Source organism: Chelonia mydas, chromosome 10 (genome assembly GCF_015237465.2).
Source record: "Chelonia mydas isolate rCheMyd1 chromosome 10, rCheMyd1.pri.v2, whole genome shotgun sequence".
Lineage (NCBI taxonomy): Eukaryota > Metazoa > Chordata > Testudines > Cheloniidae > Chelonia > Chelonia mydas.
This window is the reverse complement of record NC_051250.2, coordinates 11,572,566-11,590,933: the sequence shown is the minus strand read 5'-3', so window position 1 is coordinate 11,590,933 and position 18,368 is coordinate 11,572,566. Positions and strand designations below refer to the sequence as shown.

At 42.0% G+C, this 18,368-nt stretch overlaps 1 protein-coding gene across 2 annotated transcripts in view; it reads left to right on the top strand.

Annotated features, from left to right (window-relative positions):
- EIF3B (eukaryotic translation initiation factor 3 subunit B) overlaps positions 1 to 14,460 on the top strand; it is a 33,670-nt gene extending 19,210 nt beyond the window's left edge. For both annotated transcript variants that reach the window (XM_037911350.2, XM_043523686.1), the window contains exons 10-19: positions 948 to 1,158; positions 1,770 to 1,842; positions 2,436 to 2,558; positions 3,522 to 3,600; positions 8,872 to 9,010; positions 9,613 to 9,738; positions 10,311 to 10,388; positions 10,998 to 11,106; positions 11,595 to 11,713; positions 13,906 to 14,460. In XM_037911350.2, the coding sequence (XP_037767278.1) occupies positions 948 to 1,158; positions 1,770 to 1,842; positions 2,436 to 2,558; positions 3,522 to 3,600; positions 8,872 to 9,010; positions 9,613 to 9,738; positions 10,311 to 10,388; positions 10,998 to 11,106; positions 11,595 to 11,698 (1,042 nt within the window). In that variant the 3' untranslated portion in view covers positions 11,699 to 11,713; positions 13,906 to 14,460. The remainder of the gene's footprint in view (positions 1 to 947; positions 1,159 to 1,769; positions 1,843 to 2,435; positions 2,559 to 3,521; positions 3,601 to 8,871; positions 9,011 to 9,612; positions 9,739 to 10,310; positions 10,389 to 10,997; positions 11,107 to 11,594; positions 11,714 to 13,905) is intronic.
- Positions 14,461 to 18,368: the final 3,908 nt, after the last annotated feature.

Sequence of the window (18,368 nt, the reverse complement as noted above, 5' to 3'; positions counted from 1 at the left end):
TGAAAAGAAACTTGCTATCATATTGAAATTCTATGTTTATACTTTCCTTGCTGATGATCCTGTTCTGCAGCTGTGGAGAAACTACCTATAAGGGAAGAAGTAAAGACATCTGTTTTTCACTACTTCTCTCTTTCCATGCATTGGTGACAATTTTGTGAACTTTGCAATGATGCCTGAAATATATAAAAGCTTGATGATCTAAGGATCTAACTTGATGTTTCTGTTGCATAAACCAAAATGCATTTAACTCCAAGTTAAGGTTATTACATCAATAAAGGGATATCTTGTCTGATATTTGGCCTTCCATAGTCTTAAATAAGAGTGCACTATACTTTACCAGCTGGCACTGAGGTAGCTAGGCTCATTTTATAATTCTATATGATTCTCATCATGATTCCTAAAGAAACAACTGACTTTTTCACCTTTCCAGGGTTCCAAAAGGCTTCTCAGAGAATGGGGATCTCTCTGAAGTAGATTTCTAGCTTCCTTGTTAAGGAAGCTAAGTGTGACAGATTGTAGGAGAGAAGTGTACTTTTAACATAGTTTAATGGGTTGTCTTTTTGTAACTCATTTTATCAACCTATCTCCCAAATCACTTGGGATTCTGCAGTATGAGATGCGGTACTCTTTCTGCCTTTCCTAGATATAAGTGTATTGTTTCTGCATCACTACTTGTCCACCTGTGAATGGCAAATCAAACCTGGGTTTTCTGCGGGATCACCAAGCAGGTCCTGGTAAATTTATTTTTAGTCATTCTCATTGCACTTGAATTTAGAGTTAGAATTCCTCCTTGTAGCCTAGCTTTAGTATCAAGCTACCTGGAAACTGACTGATTCACCATAATGTACCAAATGTAATGCAGAACGCTGTTCCTTATGTTGCTTGCAACATATCTTTAACTGATTACTAAATTGGACTTTTTTTATGACATCTTGTCTCCTTCGTAGGGATTTCTCATGGTCTCCAGGGGGTAACATAATTGCGTTTTGGGTGCCTGAAGATAAAGATATCCCAGCAAGGGTGACACTGATGCAGCTCCCCTCCAGACAAGAAATCCGTGTGCGGAACCTGTTCAATGTGGTGGATTGCAAGCTGCATTGGCAAAAGAATGGAGATTATCTGTGTGTGAAGGTAGACAGGACTCCTAAAGGTACACAGGTATGTGCTTCCTAGGTGTGTTCATAAAACTGGTTCTGTCTCTGCTTTGCTTTGGTTTTTGCATTTCAGTATGGATTGATAAAAATGTGTGAATCAATTACTTGGTGTCAAAACCCTCTCATTTTTTCAGTTAGGTTTTTAAGAGCTATGTGTAAGGTCCTGTGGGCACTTAATGAGCATTGGACTTGACATCACTATCCATCGGGGTTCTGCAAGATCAATGAAAGTATGTCTGTCTTATTTTTGAAGCACCTGGGGACAGACCCCCCTTCTTTCAGCATTTGTTGTATTCGTTTCAGCTGGTTTTGGTCCCACAAATGTGTGGGACCTACCATATGTTTCAGTCCTCTTGAAATAGTCTCAACTTCTGTACCGTAGAAAGCCTGTTTTTGTTAACTCACAACTTGCTGAAGAAACTCCTATTTTAATAAAGGTCTTTAGAAATGATTCATGATCTTTCTGTGTTATCTGCCATCCTCTAGGAAAATAAGCCCCAAAATGTCTAGATTTATCCTCTTGAAGTACTAAACTAGGCCAGTTGCATAGTCATCCTCATAGACCTGTATTAAAATGAATTATACTAGATACTTGACCTATGTTGACTTTCACAGGGTGTGGTGACCAACTTTGAGATCTTCCGAATGAGAGAGAAGCAGGTCCCTGTGGATGTGGTAGAAATGAAAGGTAAACCCTAGAGACAAATGTGCTAGCTATTTTTCTGACGTTGTGTATTTATACATACAGTATTCATCAGTGAATAAACTGACAAAATATTGTAGTGTAAAAATGTTACAACTAATGGGTTTTAACAGATGAAGGACAACTGGATGGCAAACTTGTCTCTCTGCCTTGGCCCAGCTATTTGTGAATCTAAAAAAATTGCCCGGCAAACTGTTTTCTGCTTCAGTTGCTGTACTTTAACAACAAAGGAGAAGCTTCCCTAGTGGGAGACTGATGACTTAGTTTGAGCTTTACCCTTCTGTCTGAGGATATTCTGTACCAGGCTGGAAAAAAGCTGGGGTAGGTGATTGTGAACACCCCATAAGTATTATCCTCTGCATTTGTCTGGTTGGCTCACTAGAAGCAAAGCAGCAGTAGAAATCTTAATACCAAATTGCTCATCATAATGAATGTTCTCTTTCATATCCAGGATTTCTTCAGTCCTGTATACAGTAACTGCTTGGAATTGAAGTTGTGTAGAGAATGACTGACTTAACTCAAGAATTTTGTCTCTTTGTACAATGTTGGCTTTTGACACTTCTTTACATCTGTTGCAGAAAGTATCATAGCCTTTGCCTGGGAACCAAATGGAAGCAAGTTTGCTGTATTGCATGGAGAGCCTCCCCGAATTTCTATCTCCTTTTACCATGTCAAAAACAATGGGAAAATAGAGCTCATCAGTAAGTAGAGTTGACAGCAGGAGTACAGGTGAAGGAATCCAGGCATTAAGCACTTTATGTGGTGGTAGCAACCTGTTTACCCTGTAGACTTCTTACAGTTGCTTTTTCATAGACCGTTTGATACTTCTGGTCCCTGACAGAGGGCATGGGAGAGAACATGTCTTGAGCGTGCTGCGCTCCAGCTGTCTTTTGGGCTGGGAGAACAGCCTTGAGAGCAGGGGTATCAATTTATTCTGTAGTGAGGGCCAAATTACCATTTTATTCAGAGTCTGGGGGTTGAAAATGAAAGGTCCACTGGTAAAATATTAATCTTGCGGCCTGTGCCCCTTTTGCTGGCAAAGTTAAATACCACCTTTCTGTGGCAGGGCAAAAAATGCATTTTTGAAACTTTCTTTCCTCTCTCCATTAATTCACCTTCTCTACGCTTCCTCCCCAGTATTTTAAGGATTTCCTCCCTTTCTCAACTTGGACATTCTCTCCTTCTCCGCGCCCTCCATTTTGGTTTGTGGGCCTTATATTGATTTAACTTAAATCCGCAAGGAATCAGCTTAAACTAAATTGTGAAAAAGCACTCTTATGCCAAAAGAAGTATCCACATAAGGGATTGCACCAATTTAACTACATCCGTTTCTAAACAATTTTAGTTAAATTGGTACAACTTGTGTGCTAAGGCTTTGGGGATTCCTGATTCTCTCTGCCTGCAAATGCACCTTTTTGAATGTTTGATCATCCCATTGTTTTCAGTTTAATCAGTGAGAGCAGATCCATGTTGGGTTTCATTCTTCCGATTAAAATACGACTAGAGTAGACCTGTTGCTTGTTAATTGCAGAGCTCAGCGGTGCCTTTTTGAGGACTCTGTTGAATGCCTGTCAGTGTGATTGCTACTAAGCTTCTTGATACCATTGGGTGGAGACTTCCATCCTTTCTATGTTGGCATAAATACAAATTTTGTTTCCTTTCAGAAATGTTTGACAAGCAGCAGGCAAACACGATATTCTGGAGTCCGCAAGGGCAGTTTTTAGTATTGGCTGGCTTGAGAAGGTGGGTATCGCTACTTGGCATTCTGAGAGAGCTCATTTTAAGTCAATGTAATGCTCTCAAAGAGCTAAAAAAAAGAAAGTCTTCACACTACTGTATAAAGACATCTGTAAGACAGATAGCCAAAATCTTAACCATCTGTCAGGTAGAAAACCTGCTTGTATTAAGAGGATTATCTTTGTTTGGAAGAATCTAATTTTGACATACGGTAATTTGCCAGTTAGCCTTTCCAGGGTCTACGTGGATTTTAATTTGTTTGCAAGTGATTGAGTTTTTCTTGAAGATAAATTTACCTGGTTGTAACTTCTACGTATTTTCTTGCCCTTTTCTGCCTGAAATTTAATTTCCTGAAGTAGCTGGCCTCCTTACAGCAAAGGTAGTTAGTGCAGTAGATAAAATAACACCTCTTGTTCTGTGGCTAGCAGAAAATCCAATTTTATTTAGTCTATAAAAACAATTTAATGAGATGCCTGTGTTTGTATTGGCTACCTCTTCTGCCATCATATCAGATGAGGAATGAGGTTATTCTAATCTCGCCCACCATATTGTTCTCTTGGCTAAATTTAGAATTCACATCAGCTGTTTACTTCCTTAGTCTAACTAGAAAGATGTATTTATTCAGGGAGCCCCTCAGATTTCTCCCCCAGGCAGCAATACAAATGACTTATTCTATAAGAATTTTTACAATCTCAGGTAAAATCATAATGGGGCTTTTTCTGATTTAAATATAACTTGGGGGCCCTGTCAATTTTGGTAAATCTGTCATAGCATTTTAAAAATCATCTTGAATTTCATGGTTACAGAAATTTAAATCTTACATATTCATGGTTTTTGACAAATAATGGCATTTATTTAAAACATGTAAAGCCCTTAAGTCAGCATTTCTCAAACTGGGGATTTCACCCAGAATGGGGTGGCAAAGATGAGGGGAGAGGGGGTGGTCACAGTATTGCCACCCTTCTGTGCTGCCTTCACAGGCAACAATGGAGAAATAAGGGTGGCAATACCATATGCCACCATCACTTCTGCGCTGCTGCTGGCGGCAGCACTGCCTTCAGCACTGGGCTCACGGCCAGCCGCTGCCACTCTTCGGCCACCGTGCTCTGAGGGCAGGACAGAAGTAAGGGTGGCAATATCGTGACCCCCTCCCCCACACACACACTAGTCAGATTTCACAGTCTGTGAGGGTGTGTTTTTTTTTTTTTTTACAGCCAATTTGTAAGGGGCCTAAGTGTAACTGATACTGAAGGGAGCAGTCACTTTTTCCTCAAGTCTGTCTTCCTATCATATAAGATCTCAAAAAGTTAGGGATTGCATTCAGGTCATGGCTTCTTACGGTAAAGATTTCTTGTATGTCCTTATAAATGCCCTGTACATACCATTTTTCCTTTCATTAACCATACTAATGTTAGTGTAACTTTCTTAGACTATTCTCTTAGCCAGTTATTTAAAATCCTTGAATGTATAAACGGGACTCTCTGGTAGGAGTAAGGAGGTTTTATCACCTCTGTATTTGGCCCTGGTGTGACTGATACTGGAATACAGTGTCCAGTTATGATATCCACAGTTCAAAAAGGATGTTGAAAAACTGGAGAGAGTTGAGAGAAGAGCCATGAGAACGATTAGAAAATTTGCCTTCTAGGCATACAGCAATTCTCAAAAAAGCTGGTTTTAGAGTTTAATGTATCCACCTTACATACACCCACATCATATGTCATTTCAAAGCTTATGCTATGTATGTTTAGCTGAGATATGATATGGAGGTGTCAAGTGGTGCTGTAAGCCTTAGGCAGGGCGAAACAGTGGATCCCAAAGTGAGTGTCCACTTCTGCACAGTTCCAGAAACATTGCAACACGATTGTGACTACAGCTTTTAATGTTCGTTGAATTTAACACCTTAATGTAGTGTTTATTGGTCAGTTACCAAATGAAAATGTGTAAAGATGTTCATTGGATTTGCATTGGTACTATTTTTTTCTCCAGAAATGATGAAGCTTTTTAGCATGTGGCAAAAATGGTGAATATCAATGTTTTGCAATATACTAACATGAAATGTTCTCAGTCACATATTCTTAATTGTCAAAATATCTCACATGTGATTATAATAGTTTTCTATATTTTCAGTTGAAATTTGCTGACCAAATCAGTCTCTCACTGAGATTGTGCACCAGTAGCAGTAGATTGAATGCCCACAGTTTGTGCTGCATAATGGGTAGATAGAAATGTATATGAATTCATAATGTAATGCTTCTCCATCTGTAAGCTTTTGTGTGTATGGTATAGCATTGTCTGCCTGGTAGAAGATTTTAATTTGTAACGGCCTGTCCATGCAGTACTAACCTTTTGAAATAGTATAGAAACTAGCTTTTTAATTCAGTGACACTTAATGCACATATCAGTGTCAGAGATGACAATATACAGCTTCATATTATGAATATGCAAAGCTATGAGAGAAGTGATTTAGCAAAAAAAAAAAAATAGTGAAGACAAAGTCCTTGCCTCTGTATTGGAGATGGGTTACAGCTCTTACCAACAATTTGACAAACCATTTTGACCCTGAATCACATCTGGAGGTGCTTTTCAACATATCTACTGAACTGCATGTAACATCAGATATAAGAGTCTCTACTTAAAACAGCAGATGTTGCTGAAGAACAAATTGGAAGATTTGTGAGAGGTGCACTTGATTATGATGGGAGACACCGCTTCAGCCCAGTCAAGAAATCTGGCATTGAGACATTTACTAACATGGCCAAGACCACCAAATTGAAGTCTGGCAAAGGAGGGACCATCAGAGCAGCTATTAGTCCAAAAATTGTTTTCCACAGTGTACATAAAAGATGCAGTGGCGGTCATACAAATGATGGCTGGAGACAAATTTCACTCATTCAGCGAATTGGCTGCTGAGTACTTGAGGCCGGTCCTAAAAGGATTTGACAAAGCTAGTTCTGTAGTCTGTCTTTGACAGATATAACTGTAACTGTGAAAAGTGCAGGAAGATCGCACTGGGCAGGTTCCGAAGTGGGATGCAAGAAATACCAAGTAATTGGATGTCCTGTGCTTCCATTTGGAGAGATTCTAAAGTTGGTGTCCAAAAAGCAGTCGCTTGTAAAATTCCTCTGTGAATATATGGTTCAAAGTGCACTAGTGTAGGAACACCCAGAGTACAAACATACCACCTTGCTGGAGGCTTTTCCAGTGGTGAAGTAGTAAAATACATCACCAGTAGAGGTGTTGAAAGAAGTTCAGACTAGCACCGTACGCGAGAGGAAGCAGAGACAAAGATGCTTCTGAATGCTGTATGTACCAGTATGGCTTTTGGGTTTCTGGATGTCAAAGGAACCATATTAAGTCACTGATGCAGATGTTTTGGTCCTTGCTGTTCATTACTTTCCAAAAATGGAACATGCAGATAAGATATGGATTGAAACTGGCATCATTACCAGCGCCACTGACAAGCGTCACTTCATACCTGTGCATACAATTTGATGCACTCCCTCCTGACTTCTGCAACATATTTCCTATTTCGTGTCCATGCATTAATAGGATGTGACTGTCATCCCTAGTTCCGATTGCAGAAATAATCGGAATTTAATGTTGTAGAAACACAGGGAACTTGCTCCCAGTTTGGCGAGATCTCTGAAGCAGTGACCTGACAAGTGACAATTTCTGCAGCAAGGAATCTGGTAGCAGTGCTGTATTACAAGACAGAGAAAAGGAGACCCATGGAGACCTGAACTGCATGCATTTCAGTCTAGTCCTCAAAAAGGGCAAGTCATTGGCCAAACTCCCATTATGTAAGGACGGTTTTGAAGAGCATGTCAGCAGAGCATCTTGGCAAACAAAGATTTGGATGTCTTTGTGCAAAGGTAAACCAAATATTGGATCACCATTGCAGCATGGATGGAAAAATGTGGATGAACTACTTCCATATTCTTCAAGGGCCCAATGGCATCTAAGCTTCTACAAGACCTTATTTGTGCCATTACTAGTAAAGGGCCACTGCAAAATCAGCTGTCTGTAGTCAGAACAATCTTCACTGCACAGAACTGTGAAGACTGGTAATCCATGTGCTCTCAACACTTCATGCTGGGCAAGATAATAATGTTGACTAGAAATGTCACCAACACTGTTAAATTTCAGTGACACCTGTACAAATTGATTATTTTGTTGTGATGCTGTGAGGCCTCAAAGAAATCCAATGTTATGCCTTGAAATAATACATAGGGTCATAACACACACTTTTTTCAAAGTGGTCATTTCAACATGTTGATGGTGTCATTGTTTATCCCGGGTTTTTTATGGTAATGGCACCACTTGAGAGTTCTCATACCTCATCTTAAAGTAGACATCATAAGCTTTCAAATGATGCTCACATGTGTAGAGAGGGTACACTAAGTCGACCATATCGGTGGTGTCTGCCATTCGGCTATGATAGTGATAGACTTAGGGAGCGCAGTCTATTTAGCTTAACAAAGAAAAGGTTATGGGGTGACTTGATTAGTCTATAAGTACCTACATAGGGAACAAATATTGAACAATGGGTTCTTCAGTCTAACAGGTTTAACACAATCCAGTGTAAAGTTTTTTTAACAGTGAAAGTAATTAACCATTAGAACAGTTTGTGGTGGATTCTCCATCTCTGACCATTTTTTAAATCAAGAGTTAAGATTTTTCTAAAATATATGCTCTAGGAATTATTTTGGGGAAGTTCTGTGGCCTGTATTATACAGGAGATCAGACTAGATGATCATAATGGCCTTCTGGCTTTGGAATCTGTGAAAAGCAATGTGGTTATTCTGTGTATTACTGGGCTTTACACATGTTAATGGTAAAGCCCTGCTTCTCATTTAGAAATCTGTTTTATTTTTGACTTTGTCTTTGCTACAGAAATAACCACATTTACACCATGCTTGTGAAATTTTGGCTGTACCCCAAGTGCATTCATAATGTGGTTTCTTTATGACTTTGAAGGGGAAAAAAACATGTTAAGGAACTTTAAGCCTAGAAGGATACAAGGGTTAAAACTATTCCCCATTGTTCACAAAAATATAAAGAAACAGGTGTGATTTTAAAAACCCTTGGGAGAATCCATTTAAACACCAGCAATGGAAAAAATGTTAATATTGATGGGATTTTGTGGGGTGAGTTCATAAAGAATGTCACCTCCTAGTATAGATTCCTCTTCCCACCCCACCTTTAAAAAGATCAGAGGGAAGTGTCAGCGGGCATGGATCACTTTTCCATCTTGTTCCTCATTGTTTGCCTTTGCAGCATGAATGGTGCCTTAACATTTGTTGATACATCAGACTGCACCGTGATGAATATTGCTGAACACTATACAGCCTCGGATGTAGAGTGGGATCCTACAGGCCGATATGTTGTGACATCTGTGTCCTGGTGGAGCCACAAGGTACTAAAGTTTCTGCTGTGATGTCTCCCTGCGTATTTAAGAGGGTCAATCTGGCTTTTCCTATGTTAACTAAAATAAAGATATACAGCGTTGCTTGTATCTGTCAGTGGGTAATAGCTCCTGGTGTAATTCTTGCATGCCTATTTCACATTGCTTTCCTGTGTCAATGAACTACTTCCTTGTTATTCCAATCAGTGTACTGTATCTCTTTGATATGCAAGTATAAGGTTTTTAGTCTTTGGGATTAGTTCAGGAGCTTTCTTACTGCAGTTCAGATATCTTGGAAGGGCTGGTGGATACCTCTGCTTTGGATACTTCATAGGTGCTTCATTTTTGAAGTAGTATAACTTTTTTCTTTTTCTTTTTTGAGGAACATTACTTCAACTTAAAATTAAAATAAGAAAGGGAAAAAAACAAAAACCCACACCCACCCCAAGCAGAGTGTTCACCCTAAAAAGGTAGAAGTTCCAAAGACTGAGTCCCACTAGGGACTTTCCTGTTGCTGTTGATTTTTCCATGGAATGCATTCAGATATATGGCAATGGGGTAGAGCAGTATAAAACCCTTAGACAAGAGTGAGATTTCTCACTTGCTTTTTCCAGGTGGACAATGCCTACTGGCTGTGGACCTTCCAGGGTCGTCTCCTCCAGAAAAACAATAAAGACCGGTTCTGCCAGCTACTGTGGAGACCCCGACCTCCAACCCTGCTCAGCCAGGATCAGATAAAGGTATTGTATCTCAGTTTAACTCTTCTGGTGTGGGCATTGGTGTAGAGAATTCAAGACTGGTCTAGTCACAAAGGGTGTGGCTTAAACTGGGGAATGGAAGACAACTCTACAGCAGTTTGCCAAACCACTAAGCAGAGACAATGTGAGAGCTGTTCACAAATTCACTGGGGGAATCTGTATGTTGAAATGATTCTGTGTATGTTAACAGTACTCAATTTGAGTAGTCACTATTCCTATCACAAACTTATTTTTTGGTGTGTGTGGGGAGGCGGGAATGTTCTGAGGAAACTAGAAGGAAAGGTAATAGGAGCAGAGAGAACTGTTGAAAACTTGGATAAGGAGCAGACTTTGGCTATCCAAACTCCAGTGGTTGCCCAGGTACAGGAAAACTGAAGGTATCTATAGACCTAAGCAAGGAAGAGAAACTATAAATGACAGACGAGAGGGGATTTTTTTTATAGACATAAGCAAACTTGCAAAAATGCTGAGTATGCCTGGGCATATCTGAAGTGGCACCTTCTGATACATTAAGGTGGTCTCTAGTACTGGTTGACATAAGTTCTCTGTTGCAGCAAATTAAGAAGGACCTGAAGAGGTACTCCAAGATTTTTGAACAGAAGGATCGTCTAAGCCAAACCAAAGCCTCAAAGGTAAGAAGCTTCTGAGACCCAATGAATCAATGAAAGGCAGCTGATGCACTTGTAACTCATATTAATCTTGGGTCTCTTTGTCTAATTTCACTGACTGGGCCATATACTTTTGGGTCTGCTGCTGCCTCCAAGCTAATCGATGTTGTCCTTTATCTTGAGTAGGAGAAGCCATTGTGTTTTTTAGGTCCAGGTTTCCCAGATTGTCCCCACATGATCCAGCCAGGAACATCATGAACTCAAGCACAAGCATATGTGTAGGGAAGGCAGTAAGGCAGAATTTGCTGGTTCTTCACTTGAAGAAACTGAGGCATGGTGTTACTGGTATATGTTGGAGGAGGAATCAGGAAGAGTTTCTATTAAGTAAAGACACTTGAGTAATCTTGGCTGGCACTCGTGGGTTCCTGGTGACTGCCTGTTAGCCAGTTTTAGTATAAAAATTTCACAGAAACCATAAACCCATCTTGCCATGTTGGAGAAAGGTGTCTTAAACACTGATTATCTATCAGAAGCTGCATTCATAAGCAGAAAACCCCTCGATCGCTTCCAAATGCATCCCACAAGGACACACTTTATTGATGGGCTTATTAACCTCTTGTTTTGCTTCTGTAGGAGCTCGTAGAAAGAAGACGTACAATGATGGAGGAGTTCAAGAAATACCGCAAGATGGCACAAGAATTATATTTGGAACAGAAGAATGAGCGTCTAGAGCTGCGAGGAGGTAAACCAGCCACTGGCAGCATTGTAAAGACGTGGCTTTATCAGTAAATTTTTTTTTAAAGCACCAAATAAACATCACTCAGGCTATAGAAGCAGTCTTTGGTAGTGGATCAGTGTTTGGGAGTTGAAGACCACCTCTATGTGATGGGTTGGGGTCCCTTTTTAACAATTATTCCCCCTCCTGCCAAAAATAATCCCTCGACCCATGCCCTAGCAGGTTTGCTCACTCCTCAGCTATTCTTTCCCATCCTTTGTTTTTTCCGTCTGCTATCTTGAGGTGGTGAGTAGGGAGAAGGCTACTGTTGCTGCCCATTGTGGTCAGTACTGATGGCTTTGCATGTAACATGCTGGAGGTCAGTGATTATGTTAAAATACCTTTTATTTTAAAGGTGCTTCTCTGCTGTGTATTTTCCTTTTTAGCAAATGCATTAGGCATTTTTGCCTCCTTGGTGGAGGTATTCAGGACTAATGCCTCTTCTTTTCCTCCAGGGGTGGACACAGATGAGCTGGACAGCAATGTAGATGACTGGGAAGAAGAGACTGTTGAGTTTTTTATCAATGAAGAAATTATTACCATTGCAGAACCAGAGTAGTCCAATAAAACTCTGGTAAGACAGATTGCCTTTCAATTGAGAAATATCTTTCCTATCAGCTGTTGCAGTGTACCTCCAACCTGCGTAAAAGCACTTTCTGGGAAAGCTTAAGGCTTATAGAGTGCAAAAATGAATGTTTCTATTCCTTTGACTAGGCTTTTGTACTTTTGCTCTCAGTTGAAAGGTTCTGAATGGCCAGTTGTAGTGCCTGTGGCCAGAAATGATAAAGGCTTTCTTTCTTCAAAGTGAATAGTTAGGTCAGCTCATAAATCTATGGGCACTTTCCAGTGTGATCCTTTCAAAGACTGGGAATCTGAGCCAATTCTTAAACATGATGCATTGCAGGCACCTGATGAAAGTGCCTATGCAGTATGAGAAATGTTTATAATTATGCTAGTGGAGAGGTAAATTTTGTGTTCTGGTTATTGGAAGGACTAGAACCTTGAATTGGTGTAAACAATGTTCTGATGCACTATGTAAGAAGGTTTAATTACAGAACAAATTTGTTGCATACTCTTAAGTCAGGTATTACTCTTAAATTGACCAAAAGTCCTCATGCACTCTGCTACCTCTCCCTAAAAATGCCACTGAGATTTCAACATTTAACAAACAATTGTATTTAGTGTTACTGAAAGCGCTTATTCATTATAAGTGTTTATTTGAAGCTTGTTTTAATCCAGAAGGCTGCTTACCTTGCTGCATACTCCAACATATCCCCCAAATATTGGCAATAGGTATTGCAGATCTAGTGGAGCTTTCCTCCTTGGACACTTGCCAGACTGTTGTGAAGGAGATCCAAACCCTGAACCCCACTGTAGGCCTCTGGAGTCTGAACAGAGCACTGTGTCTAGTTTGGTGTGTCTAGGCATGCTTTTAGGATGCAGTTCCTCTTTCTAGCACCCCCTCCTCAGAGCTTAGCCTCTGGGACCAGTGCTGACTGCTCAGGCTCCCTTGTAGCTTAAACACATCTCTCCCAGAATTCCAGTCATAGTGGATGCTCTAGTTTTGAGTTAACTCTTCAGGGGAACATGAGGTGTAGCACACAACACACAGACTTTGCATGCGATTTTAAAGACACCATGGCTTTTTACTTCAGCAACAAAGCACTGATCACTTAGAGGATAACACCCTGAACGCACACAACACACAGACTCTAGAACACCCTTACCTTGAGGGACAATCTGTGTTCAGATAGGCAGAATTCCCTCCTGCCTCATCTGGCTTCTGCAGCAGCTTCCCTCAGTTTGAGCTGGTGAAAATGGCTGAAGATCCCAAGTATAGCAGCTCCTGCCCTCTAACTTTCTAGTCTCCTCTGTCAAGTTGCCTCTGATCAGCCTCCTCAGGTGATTACAGACCCCTGCAGGTAACTTTGTTACCAGGCAACATCTCCCCTGACAGTTCTCCTGGGTAGGAGCCAGGCTTTTGTCTCAAGATGCTGTTTTTTCAATAGAGGACCATCAAGACTGTTAGCCCTATGCCACTACATCTTGGAATTTCAGTCCAACATGGAGGTAATAAAAAGATGGCAGAGAAATGAAAGGGCAACCCGTTCAGAATGGTGTTTACGGCTTGATAAAGTTGCATAGAATTCATGCTCTGAGTTCCTAAATCGTACAGACACATTCCCCAAATCATCACAAGAGGATAGCCCTAGTTACTGGATCTGAGAAATGTGTACTTAGAAGGCTTAAATCATCTTTGTGTTAAAGAGGAAATATTGTTCAGTGGTTAGGACACTAGCCCAGGACTCAAGGGATCTGGATTCAATTCCCTGTACCATCTCAGACTTCTGTGTGACCATGGACAAGTCACTTAACTATGCAGTGACTGGAGTTAAGGCGGCAGCAGCAGCTCTGCACCCAGCAGCCCCATCAGTGTTAGGGGTGAATACTAAAACCCCCTCACCCGTCCAAAAATGTACAAATGTCACTTACATCCTCTAAATATGTTTTTAGTTCCAGTTGCCAGGGATGTCCTCTTGCCAATATTTGGGGGATGTGGAAGAGTGGAGGTAAGAAAGGGGGAGAAGCAGTCTTCTGGATTAAATAGGCTTCAGCTAATGAGTTACTTGGGAAGCATAACAGCAAAGGGTGAGTAGAGTGTAGTTGTAGAACTGCCTTTCCCTTGCTAGCAGCTGTCAGAGTTCTGAGTTTTTTGTGTGAGGCACAGTACTGACTTTGACTTTTCCTTTTTTTCCTTCTTTGCAGCACCGCCATATCTTGTACTGAAAAGGGGTTCATTTATTTTCAGAAAGCCTACACCATCTTCGGAATTTTTAATCCATATTCTCTCACTCTGGACGGTGAATGCACCAGGTTCTCTCCATTCTGACATATTGTAGTGCCTTTAAACCTCACTGTCAGCAGTGGGGATATTTGAAAGGCACTGCTTTTAAATTTTTATTCATTTGGGAGGTGTTGTCTTTCTTTTTAAATCCACCACCAGTATTTGCTGTCTGACTCCTGTGCATTGCTTACCAGTTGGCAATTTTGAACTGTTGCCAGTAGGTGAGCATTATCCGTGCACCTTCCAAAGTCTTGCATGCTCACAATGCTTCTCTTTGCAGAGGACTCTTTTTATGTCCCAGGTGCATGGACAGGTGTTTGTTTTGTATGGGGAAAGATCAGCAGGAAAACCATTTTTCATATGATGTATGTTAGTGTGCTGAAGCAGCACTACAGTGGGCTGTACCCTCCTCCATTCAGATTGTGACAGAATTTAACAGGTTGAACGTGGAAATAAAAGCAGACCTATACTAAAAACAGGCCGTCCGTGTGTTCTGTAGAAATCTTCCCTTGAATGACCAGAGTTGATCATTATCTGAATATTAATCTGTCAGGGTTCAGAATTTGCAGCTTCATTTGCATCCCAGTTCCTTCATGGCTGCACTGATTTTTATTTAGTCCATGGCGTATTAGGTGGCAGACCAGCTTACATGTTTTTAATAATTATGGTGCAATGATTTGAAGATCAGTGGATGAATTTCTGAGACCTACTTACAAGGTGTAGCTATTGGCAGCAGCAGGATTATGGGAGATTTCCTGGGTTTTATTTGCAAGCTTTGGTTGAAAATCTATTCAGAGGAACACACTCTTCATGTGTGCTTTTTGGATATACCAGGAAGCCTATATTCTGATGTCTGGAGCCCCATACCTTGTGGTGAAGAAAGTACAGAGTATTTAACTTCTGGTTCAACTCCTCTTGAGCAAACTTCCATGCAGCAGCAGCAAAACCAAAAAACCTTAAGAATCTAGTTCTCAGCCGATAAGAGCTCTTAAATGAGCATATTTTATGGTGAAAATACAAGTCAATACTGTCTCTCGTACCATCAGCTTTTTCATCCTTCAGAAAAATTAATATTTATCATGGATGTTAGCAGAATTCCAAATACCCACACTGAATGTAGATAATTAAAATTTCCTAGATAATCCATAATCAAGTAATTATCCCTTAATCTTATTTTTTTAATCTTTCAGAAGTGATTCTGCAATGCTATAACATGTTGAAGGAATACTGTAACTTATTAAAACTACTTCCCTTATTTAAAATCACTTCAGTAGTGAAAAACTGTCTTGTGGAAGTCCGAAGATCAGTTGCCAATAAGATTTTGTTCATGGTTGGCATACAGGATTTATTATGGGACTGAAGTAATTCATGTAGTGGGGGTGATCTGCTCCTCTACCCATCAACAGTCCCAGAACTCAGCTTGTGAAGTGCATTAACGTGAAATGTCAAACTGTCTGCCATTTTGACAGATAGATAAGTGTTAGTCAGTTATATGTTCTGACTGTTTCTGAAGAGGGAAATATTCTCCCATAACATGTTGTGATCTGAATTTCTGTTTAATCGTTGGGGTATGGAGAATAAGTTTTAGTCTTGTCCAGTATGCCTTGTAGTTTTTCAGTGACGCATCTACCTTTTGGTACAGGATACTCTCTACCAGTGGCTTTCAAACTTTTTTCTGGTGACCCAGTTGAAGAAAATTGTTGATGCCTGCAGAGTGTTGGGGTGCAGGGGTGAGGGCTGTGTGGTGGGGCTGGGAATGAGGGCTTCAGGTTGGGGTCAGGGCTCTGGGCTGGGGGTGCAGGCTCTGGGCTGGGGCTGAGGGGCTTGGGGTGCGGGCTTACCTCAGGCGGCTCCTGGTCAACGGCGCAGTGGGGGTGCTAAGGCAGGCTTCCTGCCTGTCCTGGCACCGCGGACCGCGCTGTGCCCTGGAAGCGGCCAGCAGCAGGTCCGGCTCCTAGGCAGGTGGGAACCAGTGCTTGGGGCAGGGGCAGCACGTGGAGCCCTGTGGTCCCCCCACCTAGGAGCCAGACCGGTTGCTGGCTGCTTCTGGGGCACAGTGCGGTGTCAGAACAGGTAGGAACTAGCCTGCCTTAGCCAGGCAGCACCGCTGACAGGATTTTTAATGGCCCGGTCAGCGGTGCTGACCAGAGCCACTTTGATCCAGTCCCTTCTATTCCGCAACCCACAGCTTGAAAACCACTACTCTATACTTTTTTTGGCAATAAAGAATAGTGAAACTACTAGAGACAGAGATCTGCTGGACACGTGTGTTTTGGATATAGTAACTTAAAGCATCATGATCCTTGTCATGCTTTAGTGGGCTCCTTCAGGATGAAAGAGATTTATCTCCCCAGGTCACCAGTGAGCAAGGAGTATTTTTAAAATATTTATTTATGACGTAGTAAAGTCTGTTACTTATGCTTATGTTTTATGAGGCACTTTTGGAAGTCCAATTTCAACAACAATTTTTTTTTCTTAACTTCAGTATTGACTACTGACACTGGTGACTCATGCTGTTGCTCTAGATGAGTTTCTTTTTTTGTAGCACTTACCCTAAGTGTTTTTACAAACTGTGTAGTATAATATTCTCTCTGCCTGCCCCTGAAGCGCAGTTGTTCAACAACGTGGTAGAGCACCCTGACTCAAAACTTGACTACAGGAAAATTTCTAAGCATTTTACCTGGAACAGGGCTGCAAACACTTTTTTTGTGGGAAAAAGTCCATAGAATCTTTTAATCATTAAAGAGAGAGGCTACGACCACTTGCAGTGTTTCTACCTAGCGGGAGACTTATCTACATCCCTATAGTTCCTGCTTCTCCTTCAAGAGTGTCCTGGTCCAGTGTGCTTAGTGTGTGGTAAATCCCCAATATTGTCCATCTGATAGCAGGATGGGAGACTTTTTTTTTATTTTAAAAAAAAAAAAAAGGAAAACCAGACCAAGACCTTTATTGCTATCTCCCATTGTCTAGTAGTTGCTCTGTCCTGTTTTGTGTTTTAAGGTGTGTTTGCCTCAACCACTCACTGTAATTTTTCTGACTTCTGAATAACCTCTAATACCATCACTGTTAAAATAAGCCAAACAGCTCAGGGCCTGTTATATTAAAAATTGGTCAAGTTCTTTGTTTAAATATAACAATTTAAAAAATCTTTTAAAAAATAAAATGCTTTTCTCTTGAAATGTTTTTCTTTCATTGGCCGTGAATGGAAGTAGATGGACCAAGTTATTTCTTTATTTGTGCGCTAGCCTCCGTGGTTGTCTTAAGGCTCGCCCTAGGCTTGAGTCCTCTAACTTCTAAACTAAAGCTCTAGTTTTTTGTCCAGTTATGTCTTGCTTGGTATCATATTCTATGCTAATAAACCCCAGTAATTAAAATAGAACACACATTCCCTGTTTTTCACTTTGCAGCAAACTACAGAGAGGGAAATCCAAGCGCTGCCAGGCCTACCCCCCTCACATACCAACGTTAAGCATTCTACATAGGACTGTGAAAAAGGACAAATATTTCACTAGGGCTGCACCGCAAACATTTATCGTTGCTACACCTGAGAGGTTGGTGCTTAAGGTGTCCTTGGGAAAACAGGCATCTTCAACCATGCTGGTGGTGACGCCTGTTGAAGGAGACACATACAGCTAACGCTTGGTTTATTTTTCCCTGCATCGAATAATTCCCAGGGGCCAGCAGGGCTCCTGGTGTTCCGGCCCCCAAATGTTGTTCTTCCCCGCCTGCAAAGGAGCTGGAGGGGCCCGGGCAGCAGCGGAGCCTGAGGCCGGGTTTAACTGTGCTAAAAGCGGGCAGCGCTGGAGCTGCAGACCCTGAGCAGGCAAGCCCAGCCCCGAGGCGCTTTCGCCTGCAGGCAGAGGGCGTGCGGGCTGCACCCATGTGCTGAGCATCTTTGGGCCGGTTCCGTGGCCGGCCTCAGCAGGGGATGGTACCGATGGAGCATGCGGGAGTCGTGCCCAAACCCTGCATCCTCCACCGCCCGGGGCAGGGCAGCGAGCGCTTCTGTCCCGCCTGGTGGTTCCCTGGGGCTGGTGCAGACGGAGCTGCTGGCCACCGCCTTGTGCTGCTACAGCCATACGCTGATGTCACCTGCTGCCGGGGGATCACTGGTCGCCCCAGGCTGCGGCAGCGAACCGCTCTCTCTGCAGCCTGCTGGCGCGGCCAGCCCAATGGCCTCCCCCGTGGGCAGCCCTCTCCGCGCGGGGGAGGCCTGGCTCCAAGCCCCAGCTCGGCCATGAAGGATCTGAGCGTGGAGCAGCAGCTCACGGGTGCTCACATGTGCCCTTCCCGTCCACTAGGCAATCCCCTGCTGCACCCGCAGACCCCTTCTGTGAGCCCCGTGCAGCTCCGCTGCAGAACTTACTCCAGCCCGGGGGCCTGT